Source organism: Pseudorasbora parva, chromosome 24 (assembly GCF_024679245.1).
Source record: "Pseudorasbora parva isolate DD20220531a chromosome 24, ASM2467924v1, whole genome shotgun sequence".
In the NCBI taxonomy this organism is placed as follows: domain Eukaryota; kingdom Metazoa; phylum Chordata; class Actinopteri; order Cypriniformes; family Gobionidae; genus Pseudorasbora; species Pseudorasbora parva.
The window spans coordinates 7,249,077-7,262,469 of record NC_090195.1 but is presented as its reverse complement, the minus strand read 5'-3'; the positions used below and the strand labels follow the sequence as shown (position 1 = coordinate 7,262,469).

Genomic DNA, 13,393 nt, shown 5'->3' with positions numbered 1-13,393 from the left:
ATGGTGAGTTTCCAGACCAAACATCTTGATGTGGGTCTGGCTTTTCAGGCTAGCAATGATCAGCATTAGCAATAAAATCCTAAGAATCGGCAGCAGGGCGGAGTTTGACTTATTTGGATATGGGCGTGGCTTCTGACGTCACACTTGGATGTGGGCCGGGTTGGACCTAGAGGCTTATTTGCATAATTTTTGGATTATATCACAATTCTGTCCTTCGGATGAGAAGTTAACGGTGGGGTGTTATTAAAAAAACGTTTTATAAAACAGACTCAGGCCGAGTCCAATAACAAACTTGTAGCCAATCAGCAGGTAAGGGGCGTGTCAACTATTGATGGTGAGAAGAGTTGTCGAGTTGTTCATGAGAACGATTTGTGTTTTGTGATCGCTATAACTTTCTAATCTTGTCATAATTGTAATATGTTCATTAGTTGGACTGTCGTGCTCGTGTACTATCGAGTTTTTCATAAGAACGATTTGTGTTTTTGTGATGAGGGGTGACTTTTTTGTTGAATATTCGACCTGAACTAGTAACACACAGATTTTGCCATAGTCGTTGCCTGGGTTAAGTAGGCTATGTGTGGGGCAGAGCTATCAAAATAGGGGCGAGACCATTTTGGGGGTAGGGGCGTGTTTGTTTTGGTGATTTGAAATACCAACAACGGTTACCAGAAAGCACTTACCCCACCTTTAAACCGAGGTCCTGACTCTCTGTGGTCATTAAAAATCCAAGGATGAAAAAGAGTAGAGGTGTAACCCCGGCACCCTGGCCAAATTTGCCCATTGGCCACTGTCCATCATGGCCTCCTAATCATCCCTCTATCCTGATTGGCTTCCTCCCTCGCTCTCCTCTCCACCAATCAGATGGTGTGTGTGGTGGGCGTTCTGGCGCAATATGGCTGCCACCGCATCATCCAGATTCCCTCCACTTTGAGGACCCAGAAAAATGCCATATAAATATAACAACAGCACATATTGCTAATCTAACCAAGATATCTCTACCAGAATGCTGCAGTGGATGTATTTTTGTTGGCTAAAATCAAGAAGCGAGTTAGCATTTTAGCACTTCCGGTTCCATCGCCCAATTGTTTTTTCTCAATTTTATCTATTTCTGAGCTCTTTGTGTTCTGAGACAGCCAGCCATTAAGGACAGATGTATTTCTGCCTTAAATGTGAGCAGAATCTCTTAGAAGACGTTAATTAGTGTTCTACCTAATGTTTCAAACAGCCGTCATGTCGAGTACATGCCTAAAAATTCTGTCTAGGTCACTAGGAACTATTGGAACAGAGCTACCATGAGGCTCAGGGCGATGCTTTCATCACCAGTTCTATCTATCTCCGGTCAAAGCAGTTTAATGCTCTCTGGCTGACTTTGTGACGCTTATCTCAGTGAACAAAACACCCGAGGTGTCCACCACGACCCACAAACCCCCCAAAGAACCAGCATAACAATTCCACACGATGTAATTACGATCAAGTTTGTTGTCTCACCAATTAACCGCGTACATATCTGAGCATGATTAAAAAAAAGTGTAAGTGTGAACTTTTTTGCGTGCATATGGTAAACAGCCATCTCAATGACTCCCTTCTCATCTCTAAAAACGGATCACTCAGAGAAACATATTGTAGCGACGCCAGACCGTCCGTTTCCCTGGCAGCTGCCGACACCGTGAGCACGAGCCAATGAAAACACATAGTCCCCTGTTCCCTCTTTTAATTGGGATATTTTAGTGCTATTAGCAGCAAAGGCTCCACACCTCCTTCCCCAAACATTACCAATGCAGATCTGCACCCCGTCATGGTCACTGAACCAGGTACAATCTCAGAACTCAGGTGTCTCTGAAAGGGAAGTGCGGATGTGTCTGGCAACCTGCTCTGTTGATGAAGGTTGAGGGAAGACTAGAACAGAAGAACTGGATGTATGCCATCATTTTGAGGAGCTGCTGTTTTCAGGTTGAGTGTGTAGAGTGAGAAGAGGGGGGTGTTTGGGCTCTAAGGGACTGACACCATATGTTATGTCAGCATTCATTACACTTTTATAGAGGCCTACAGTGCTTTGCTTTCAACGGAATATTTTATCTGTGTATAGGATGCGTCTGCTTAAAGATGTGTGGAGAAAACAGTTTTAATATTTGATATTTAATCTATCAAAAGTGATAAATTGGCAAGGTGGGTGTACACCGATATCAATTATATATCGCCATCTGCTGGTTTCAAAAGTACTGACATATAGATTAATTTGTACAGACAGCATTCTCACAAAGAGACACATGGAGATCAGCGGAAAAACAATGGAACTTCTCTCCTCTGAGCATTTCTGTCTTCTGTCAGAGGAATAAAAAATGATTAATTGAAATAAGAGTCAATGCAGATAGCAGTAGTAAGGGAATTGGCTAAATTAAGTTTATTTATTCTCAGTAACTAGAGACTCAAGTTTAATTGTACCATCAGGGTTATACATTTCAAACAACTAAAACTTTTAACCCTCTGATTGTTTTATTTTTATTTCAATGAAATGATTGTAGGCTACTATATTTTAATTCAGTAATGTTTTTTATTTTAATATTTGTATTTTTAGGGGATTTTATGGTACTAAATTATATTTATGCAGTAGTTACCCATTTATTCACTTTCTATTTTTCATAAATATCAGGTTGGGGCAGGTTGTCACAATGATTGAGGTAACTTTATTTACTTTTACATCATTTGTAATATCTGTGGATTAATAATTTTATATTTTCATTGATGTTTTATGAATTGTTTCAGTGTTTGTATCAAATGTCAATGAAAATCCATTAAAGCAGCACTTGGCTACTTTTGCTCTCGGGGTCCCCCTACAGTTTGGAAAAAATAATGTCCTCAACTACTGTCGTAAGATCTGTCATCCTACAACAGGGGATGCCATCGCGCGTGCATTTGACATGGCAACCCTGATAGCCCTGAACTAGTGATGCGCGGGTCGTCTTGGGTTGTAAAAATATATACAGTGGTGCGGTGCGGGCCAAATAACTTCATAAAAGTGGCGCCGCGGGTTGGTGCAGCACTAACAGTTAACCTGAACACTGCAAGAGGAGTTCGGAGTTCTTCTTGCGTCGCGTCGCGTGTGAAATGTCTTCATCCCAGGTAACGTTACAGTCAGTGGCATATAATAATAATAATAATAATAATAATAATAGATTTTATTTATAATGCACTTTTCATTCCGAAGAATCTCAAAGTGCAACAAAGGGGGGGGGGGGGATAACAACAAAAAATGAATAACAAGTAAAAATATAGAATACTACAAACAATCAACCAACACAGAAAACAGAACAGAAATAGAGCTGATGGTGAACAGAAACAGAGCTGATGGTGAACAGAAACAGAGCTGATGGTGGACAGAAAACAGCTGATGGTGGAAGTCTCTGTTAGCTCCGCAGCACACTGTGGTCCACTCCATGTTTCAGATTTCTCCCAGCGGCAGTGTCCCGATGACATCGCCGAGGCACGACAGCTGAAGACCAGATGATGGGTCTTCTTCATGATGATTCAAACGATGGGGATCGCTGCAGCACCATGCAGGAGGCAGAACATTCCTCCGGGCACTTCTGTGGACACACCGGGGCCGGCGCAGATGTCGCTCCACGGTCGCAATGCAGGACGGAACAGCGGCGCAGCCGAGAAGCAGAACATCCCAACATCATGCCGGACGCCGACGACGAGAGCCCGGATGACGCTAGCCCGGTGCAAACTTCAGCCACCATGCAGCTTAAGCCCAAGGGAGACCACCAGTGAGCAGTCGCGGCGAAAAACATCAAATGTCCTCCAAACCAGAAACCAACCGCAGCAATTCAAACGTAAACATTAGAGAAGCGGTTGAAAACGGCGAAACGACGAACAACGACTTCTCAGTGGCTGCCAGCAATCAGCAACAGTCCCAATTGTAGCTCTGACTGTTAGACTAGTCACAAACATAAGGAAATAAAATAAAATGTAAATCTAATAGTACATTAACATGATTTGTTGTGGGTGGAGAAGCGGCGAACAGACAACGCCAGCGTCCTCTCCCCCAAGTTGCCTAGCAACCAAATGTATATGCTTCAGCATGTCATATGAATATAATTTCATGGGTTTTATTTTTCTCAAACGCCAAATAATCACGATGCTCACGTTTACAAGCCAGCGTCATTATAGTCGTCTATTGGTTACCGTTTTACAGAATCTATATGATACTTCAGTTCAATGTTTGAGTGGTAGCTCACCGTAACAAGCATGACAGCATCGGTCGGACACGCCTCTTTCAGCTCACGCTGACGAGCAAACGCTGGTCACATGATGATCCTCGTCCTGCCTTTAATCACATCACTTTTTCGTTTCCTCTTATTGCTTTCCTCCAACAAAACGTTTTCTTTCTTATGTGTCTCTGCTGCTTCGGACATGACTATATTATCCGACGAACAAAGTTGGGCTCGCACGTCCGAATGTAAGGAAGTGTGTGTGTTGGTGGAAGTGACGTATATGCCGTAAAGCAGTCGAATTTTGTAGTTCTTTTTGTTCTCGGGTTACTACCCGACACCCGAAGTTTAAAAGTACGATTAAAAACGATACAGACCCCATCAGGCTATGGCAGACGTGTCATTCAACCTATTGTAAGTCGATTTATCATCACAAGAGTCTTAAAAAATATATTATGAAGGTTGAAAAGTTACCTAGTGCTGCTTTAAATATAAGACTTGTCTTTAGTTTTTTAGTTTTGTTTGGACAGCATGATGCTGGCTATAATTATTTTTGCCTGTTGACCTTCATTAGGTTTTACCTTCACCTGCATCATAATTCATAAATGAATTTCCCACACCTCAAAGTTAATACTAACCAGCAGTTTTTGGTGTATTTAACCTGCTGAAAAAAGACAGTATACTATAGTATTTTTAGTCAGTCTTGGACTCATCTGTGAGCAGGTTTTACTGGGGTTTTGGACAATCTTTAGCAGGTAGCAATGAGAAACCAGCTTGCACATCAGCTGAATCAACTGAGCATGGACTGGTTTCCCAGATAGCAAACCACCATCAAAACAACGCTAAATCAATGTTAATGTGTAAATGTTAACTGCACTGAATCAATATCACATTTGCACCTGCAATTAATGTTGAAAAAAAAATTGAAACTTGCATCCAAAAATCAATGGTAATGGCATTTAATCAATGTGATTGGATCGGAAAAGGAAACACAACAACTGCAACTGCCTTAAAGCCAAACAGCCTGAAAATCAACTGAAGATAAAAGAAGACAATACATCTCTCAAGAGCTCAGCAGAAGTTCTTTTTGGAAATTAACAGAGGTTTAGATTTTGATATTTTATTGAACATTTTTGGTCACCATTATGTTTACTATCAATGTTTACTTTAGCGGTGAGTTTATGATCTTTGTAACAGTGTTTACCAAGCCAGCTGAATGGTGATTTTTAAATATACTGTAAAAAAAAAAAATTACAGACAGACAGACAAGAATCAGCATATGAATCTTAACAATGGTGACATGCTTTATGCCAAAATTCATGATGGGAGCTACCATATTACAGAACTTATGGCTTACAGCATGAAGCATGTCACCATTGTTGAGATTCATATGCTGATGTCTAAATCTTGATGTGTCTAAAAAACAAACAAAAAAACGTCAAGATTTAGAATGTTATCTATGGTGAGAAAGTATTGTTGGTGAATATAATCTATTAATAAACAATAACCACTTTTGCATGAGGTCTATTTAATGCAGTTAACACTGACACATTTACCATTTAACACTGTTTCGATGGTTGCTTGCTCTCTGGGTTAGCCTTGGCAAACGGTGTGATGAATTTTCCCAGTTTCATTATGTGCATGGACAGAGAAGCTGTTCCGCGCATCTACTTCTCGGCCTGTTGGTCAGAAATGACAGCGGCACTCCAATAAACCTGGAGGTAGGGGTCAGTGTCACTAGGAATATTCATGGACAATCTGCAGTGAAAGCATCTGAAGCTGAATCACTGCTTATAGAGACGTGAGAAGGGTGAATGCTCGGGAATGCAATACCACACAAAAACAATAACAGCTGGCTGGCCTCTGGCTAAACACAAACAAAAAATAATGGAATCTGCTGACTGCCAGACGGGCGTTTAACAGTTTTGTCCAATATCAAGCTCTCATGTGGAATTAATACATATGCATACATAGCCATTTCTTTTTTTCATATTTAAACACAATAAGCGTGTTAAACTCAGTGAGCTGTAAAATGGCTTTTAAGACTAAAAAAGTGACAAGATCAATCGTTCAGATATGAATGGACTGATTGTTAAAATGAGTGGGGGGAAATAATACAATAAAGCATTAAGAGCAGGAAGAGTGTGCTGATGAATCAGAGACATCCATCATTAACTCAGTGTGTTTGTCTGCTGGAGGTAATGGAGTGGAGCGGAGAGGACGGTGGACAGCCCCAGGCATCCGCACGTGCTCCGTCTGTTTCCATCTTATTCAGACACCAGCCACTAAACTGCTGAGACCAAAACTCAGCAATTCACTCCTACACATCTTAATGGGAAAACTGTCTTTGCTTTTTTACAAACTGCACTCAAAAAAAAGATATGGGAACACTTTACAATAAGGTTTCATCAGTATCAGTTAACATAAACTAACAATGAAAAATTATTCTAAAGCATTTAATGAATGATGAATAAAGTTCAGCATTTACTAATACATTATTACAATCAAATGTTGTATCTATTGATATTTAAAGGGATAGTTCACCCCCAAAAATGAAAATTGTCATAATTTACTTACCCTTGAGTTTTTCCAAACCTGTATGAACACAAATAAATAAATAAATAAAAAAAAGGTAACCAAAAAGTTGATGGACTTCCATAGTATTTTTTACCATATTGTGGAAGTCCATGAGGTACATCAACTTTGGTTACCCATATTCTTCAAAATATCATCTTTTGTGTTTAGTATAAGAAAGAAATGTATACAGGTTCACAAAAAAAGGTGAAGTGAGTGAATATATGAATATATTCAAGAGATAAGATGAATATATCATTCACAACAAGAAGATATGGGGTTTATTTGAAATCAAAAATCAATTTCCTCATTTTACGAATTAATTTTAACGGTGTAAGTTAAATCAAAACATACCACAACATATGTATATTTGTCCACATCATTTGTGAAGCTTCTTCTGCTCGAGAAGTCTACGGCAGCACATAGAACTGCTTGCGGGAAAGTTATGCAATTTGGCGCACTGATAGAGAACTGACATCATAGCAAATTCGGAGTCTCTAACTCAATCCCTCGAGCCCCACCAACTGTCCAAGTTTTGTACTGTAAGACAACATAGATTAATTTTTCTTCTGATTCCTTGGGTCAAGAGGATTTGATTGCACCCTATGACCTCATGAAAATCTTTCTGCCATTTTGAATTTTCAGAAAAACCTACTTTTCAAACTTCCTTAGGCCGTTGCTCTGATTTTTTACAAATTTGAACCAGATCATCTTCAGAAAATGCAGACAAAAACATGTTCTAGAATAACGTGAATGTATACGACAAAATGAACATGAGACTATATCGCCGCAATGCTTTAATATACTGTGATCAAACATGGGGTGCGTCTCAATCAGCTCTCTAGTTCAGTAGTCAGGGCATTGATCAGGAAGTCAGCCCATTGACTTGTGTCCTGAGCAGTGCCCTGACTACTGAATTAGGGAGCTGATTGAGGAGCACAGTGGCTGCGTCCAAAAACCTAGGCAGCTGACTCGTTGCCTCGCTGCCTCATCAGACAATGACTCTGCAGGCAGCGTTTGTGCACGAAGGCACCTCACGGAACTAATTTCCGACAGACTTCTAAGGCAGTGTAACAGTTTAATGATCTACAGCTAAATAGAGAGAGCTTTGGTGAGAACTAAACACATATTCAATTACTACAGTTGTGATTTCTCGCTAGAAATGATATCAGAAATGTGATATGTTGGTAAAAAACGTACATTTACACACAAACTGACCCGCAAACAAAACTTTTGGACGCCATATTTCCCCCCCAGCTCAACTGTCACTGAATGGAAAGCACAGGATTGTGAGATATCAAAGGCGGCGAAGGATACATGAATGATGCCTTGAAAAATTGCTCAAATGAAGGTATCTCAGGAGACAGGAAGTAGAGCAAACATTAGATTTGGACGTGGCTCGATGCCTTTCTGGCTTGAAATGTGTCCTCCGATGGCAGCATTTTCCAGGTTTCGGATGCAGCCATTGTTTTATGACAAATGACAATGTTTCCTGCACAGTTTCGCCACAGTGCCACCTAGTGTTCAGGATAAATGAAAAAATGCTCTTTTTGCATATAACTTCTGCATGGTCTGGCCCAAAAACTGGTCTCTTTAGATTTTTGGTGCAGCATGCCGAGTCAAACAAAACCCAATTTTCTCATACCAGCCATTTTTAATTTTGTCATAAAATGCTAGTTATGAACGCATTGGCGTATCATTATGAAACTCGGTATGTCTTGAGCACCATTTCCTGAAGGTAGGCTACCCAAGATGTTATGGGGCAGCGCTAATGGTCAAAAGTTGTAATGAAATTTACAAAAATGCTAACTATGTTTGATTTAATTAGCCTAATGTAGAGAAGAACTGGTCTTAATTCATTGGGTCAGGCCAAGAACATAGATACCAATTTTGCAATAGTCGGATGAACTTCCTGTCCGCCATTTTGATTTTCTTTCAAAACCAACTTTTTCAAACTCCTCCTCAACCATTTGTCCAATTTTCACCCAAATCAAATTGGATCTTCGCTAACAAAAAGTTATAGATTCCGTATCGACAGACGAAAACAAAACATTTGATGGCATGATGCCATGTTTAAAAACGTGTTCTTATAGATGTGATTTTAGTGTTTTGTGATGTATTTTTGTCTGTTCTGGGTATTTTATATATTACTACATTTTATTTGTTCATATTTTGTGTGTAGCTCTTCATGAATGTATTCTTAAATTAAGTGTATGTAAGATTGTGGCCAAAACTGGTCCTGCAATGACTTTCAAATGACTGTAGAGCAGTGTATCCCCCTCCACCCTGACTCGAATTTGCCAGATTGGCTGCAGGATCCTGCAGGAACGTTTGTAGCTCCAGCTGTGGTAACTAGAGCAGATCTGGCAACCCGGATGCAGAAACACTACTGACTTCATGATTGGTCGATAGGTGGAGGACGGAGCTTCAGGCCAAAACACAAACACAAGATGCAAAATGCTATTGTTAATGATTCAATGACTTGCTTCAAAACTACTGGTCAGTGACTTAATCTTTTTTGGTGAATGCATTCAAGTCATTTGAATTGGTTGGATTATGGATTATCAATCTGACAGTGTATTTTGTTTGAGTTTCGGTTAATAAAAGAGCCTTGTGATTTCCCAGAATACAAACAAATGCATAATTATTGCAAATAAAGTCTCAAGTAATGACTTTTCAAACTGTCTTTGTTATGGTAAAGTGTCTAAATGCCCATGCAGTAAGCAGTGAGATTGGCATCCTTTCATCACAAACTCCACTCCATGCCCTTTAAAGAGGATTACGCTTATGTTTGAGCCTGACGGGACAGCCAGGACACTGCAGACTTAGGCCACAGCTGAAAGGATTTCCAGCCCTGACAATGTGCCAAACCACAAGAGTGAACAAAAATGGTTTACCAACTAAAACCAGTTGAACTACTCAGAATAAAGTCAAGTCCGCTTATTCCATACAAGAGAATTTCCAACATGTTCATATTAAAAATCATGCTAAAAGTAAACTGCCTATAAAATCGATTGCTCAATTACATTGCAATACAGAAACAATTGTAAAACTTGGATACCATTTCTAATTAAATGGTTTTGACTTCATGCAAGCTATGTGGAATGAACGCAGTTATTGAGCTTTGTGCCATCTAAATTTAAACTCGCAATATGTAGTCGGATAGCTCTGAGAGTTAATACTTTGGTATAAAATGTTTAATCTGTAGCATTCAAATAAGTGTTATGAGGTAAGAAGACATATAGCCACAAATGTGCAAAGTCACATAACTTTATTGTCCTTGATAAAAAGATATCGTGCAATGGAGTGTATCAATCATAAAACGGTCACAAGCATCAGCAAAAAAGATTCAGTATCTAAGTCGGACCAGCCTGGAATTAGTGGTCCGGTTGAGGTCATTATGAAGAGTCGAGCTTGAAATGACTGCAAAAACAGTTTCACCCTGCTGTCAGTGTTGTTTGCATGTGTTCACTAAAACCCTGCCATGAATAAACTAGGATTGCTACATGCTGGTGCAGTCCTTTAGAAAGCCCTGGAGGAGCCATCGTTTTAGAACCCGTGAACCTTCAACTGCTCCTCTTTTACGATGTTGATCTGTAAAATAGCAAGACGGAAATGAGTAATTGCTTGCAAACCCACAAGGGAAAGCTAACCGACAAACAGCTTGCAAGCAGTAACATGTTATTCCATGAATATGTATACTTCACCTCCAGAAGAAATTGACAGATATTCTTCCTTTGGTCACCCTGTAACTGAATCACCTCCCCATACTCTGGGTGCTCGATCACCGTACCATTGCAGGCAAATTTCTGTTAAATAAAACAGCACAACATTAATGCCGAACACTTTGGGCGAAATGCTTAGAAATAACTAGGAGTTAGAACGTACCTTCTTAAAGGCTTTTACAAGCTTCTTTTTATCATAATCATCTGCGATGCCCTGAACTGTGGTCAGCGTTTTGCGGCCGTTCCTTTGTTGAATCCTTATGTGGATTTTATCCTCCGTCCCAGCCGGGAGCAAGTCGTCACCCTTAGTTGCATCAGCAAAGGGATCTATGGAGAAACAATGAAACACTTCAGTCTTTGTTACAAGAAACAAATCTCGCAGCCTCAGGTTATGTACTACCACAATGAGCAAGCCTGAGCTCAATTTGCACAATGGGAATTTATCAAGTCAGATCATAAAGAGCTAAATCTGAAAGGGAGTGATTGTGTGCGTGTATACATACACACTATTTTTTTAAGCCTATAAATGCATACCTATACATTTTACTGCCAAAAAGTTAACCCAAAACAGCGCCAAACTGAGTTTATTTCTTCTGTTGAACACAAGCTGATATTTTGAAGTATGAGGAACTAAGCAGTTGGTGGACCCCATTCACTTCTATAGTAAGAAAATAAACTATGCAAGTCTATGGATGGTCCATTAACTGTTAGTTGCCAACATTCTTCACAATATCCTTTGTGTTCAGCAGAAGAAATTCATACAGGTTTGGAACAACTTGATGGTGAGTAAATGGATGACAAATGTATTTTTGGTTAAACTATCCCTTTAAGCAAAGGCTGAACAGTCAGGTTTTTAAAAGGATAGTTCACCCAAAAAAAATTGTCATCCATTTACTCACCCTCAAGTTGTTCCAAACCTGTATGAGTTTCTTTGTCCTGCTGAACACGAGATGATTTTTCAAGAATATTTTTAACCGATGGTTGTTGGTCTTTATTGACATCCATAGCATGAGAACATCGAGAAAAGTCAATAAGAGAAGTCGATGGGCATGCAAAAGTTTGGTTACCAACGATTCCTAAAAACATTTAGTTTAACATAGAAACTCAAAGGTTTAGAACAACTTGAGTGTAAATAGTTTTTTTTTTAGGTCAACTATCCCTTTGCCACACGATTGAAACCGTGAATTACCAAAGAATAATTAAAGGTTGCAAAAGGGGGTTTTCACGGTGATGTCATAGAAGAACCACCATTTTATTTTCCACAAAGAACTTTAGGAAACATCTAAAAGAATCGTTTTTAAAAAAAATATTTATTATTATTATTGTTAAGCATATTAAGAATCCAAAGAACCTTCTACCATAAAGAACCTCTTTGAACAACGGAAATATGTATTTTTGTACTGTATACGGATTGTGCTAACATGAGTTTTACCGAAGTAAAAAAATAAAATAATTAAAGACACCAATATTTCCCCAATGAGCTTTCCCAGGCATGCGAATGTTTTGTTTGTTTGTTTTTTGAAGGTTTGTTTGTTGCTGTTTTTTGCAGCAAGCATTTAAATAACGATATCGTATCGATACATTTGTGCAGACACCAAACAACACAATGCTCAAGATGTCCGTTTGTAAACTCGTGCAACTTACCGAAGGACTGGAGGTTCTGTATATTGGACATGCGATATTACTGCGATTACTTTAACAGATGAAAGATGCCGGCGATAAATGCCGTTTGGAGATACTTGCTCAGATTTGTTGTTATTTTATAAATCGTCGTCGAAAAAAACGAGCGGCTGCTTGTAATCTGCCTGATGCAACTACCAGTGAGTCAATCGCGTGGTACACAGCGGAAGTGCTTTAATGCGCGATGACAAAAGGCTTTAAGTACATTGCCAGCTGTATTTAACTTACGATTTTATATATATATATATATATATATATATATATATATATATATATATATATATATATATATATAATCACAAACTGAAGTGATTTAAAATCAAAATGGGTGACTATTTTGCACGTCCTGTGTGTATTTAATTAATGGGGATTTTAAGAGTTTATAAATTCACATTAGGTTACTAGATTATATAAGTAATATATACTAAGTAAGAAAGACAGTAGAATTTGCGTATTAATACTGTAGTGTTTTTAATTATATCATAATTATTTTGACTGCTTTACTGACGGATACAGTTTGAAAAACAGGCCTCTTACAGCATAATGATATTTGTCAAGATGGGTTTAATTTGAGATTGAATAATAAAGTTTTTTTTTCTAGCCCATCCACTCATCATTGTAGGGTCTTTAAACAACCCGGAAGTAAAACTAAACAATCGCGTAAAAATTACGTTTTCACAGCTTTCCAAAAGACCCGTTTAGTTATATTGTAATTGTATATTATCATTAAAAAATATGCATTTTTTCCATAGTGGTGCGTTATTATATAAATAAGAAATACCATAATACTATGCTTTTATACAGGCAAAGACCGCAAAGACCGAGCCTGTACATCCGGGGATTTGCGCTGCAAGGCCACTAGATGGTGCTAAAGAGAGATTATTTGACTTGCTTTACTGTGATAGATAGATAGATAGATAGATAGATAGATAGATAGATAGATAGATAGATAGATAGATAGATAGATAGATAGATAGATAGATAGATAGATAGATAGATAGATAGATAGATAGATAGATAGATAGATGATGGACGGACGGACGGACGGACGGACGGACGGACGGACGGACGGACAGATAGATAGATAGATAGATAGATAGATAGATAGATAGATAGATAGATAGATAGATAGATAGATAGATAGATAGATAGATAGATAGATCTGACGTTTGGAATTTCATGTTATGTGCATTATTATGTAAT

At 38.7% G+C, this 13,393-nt stretch overlaps 1 protein-coding gene across 1 annotated transcript; it reads right to left on the bottom strand.

Moving 5' to 3' along the window:
• Positions 1–10,039: 10,039 nt before the first annotated feature.
• On the bottom strand, positions 10,040–12,372 carry eif1b (eukaryotic translation initiation factor 1B). The gene is made up of 4 exons (XM_067434811.1): positions 12,155–12,372; positions 10,674–10,837; positions 10,493–10,594; positions 10,040–10,379 (listed from the first exon to the last, which is right to left on the bottom strand). Exons 1-4 carry the CDS (start codon positions 12,183–12,185, stop codon positions 10,335–10,337), a joined length of 342 nt encoding a protein of 113 aa, XP_067290912.1. The 5' UTR covers positions 12,186–12,372; the 3' UTR covers positions 10,040–10,334.
• Positions 12,373–13,393: the final 1,021 nt, after the last annotated feature.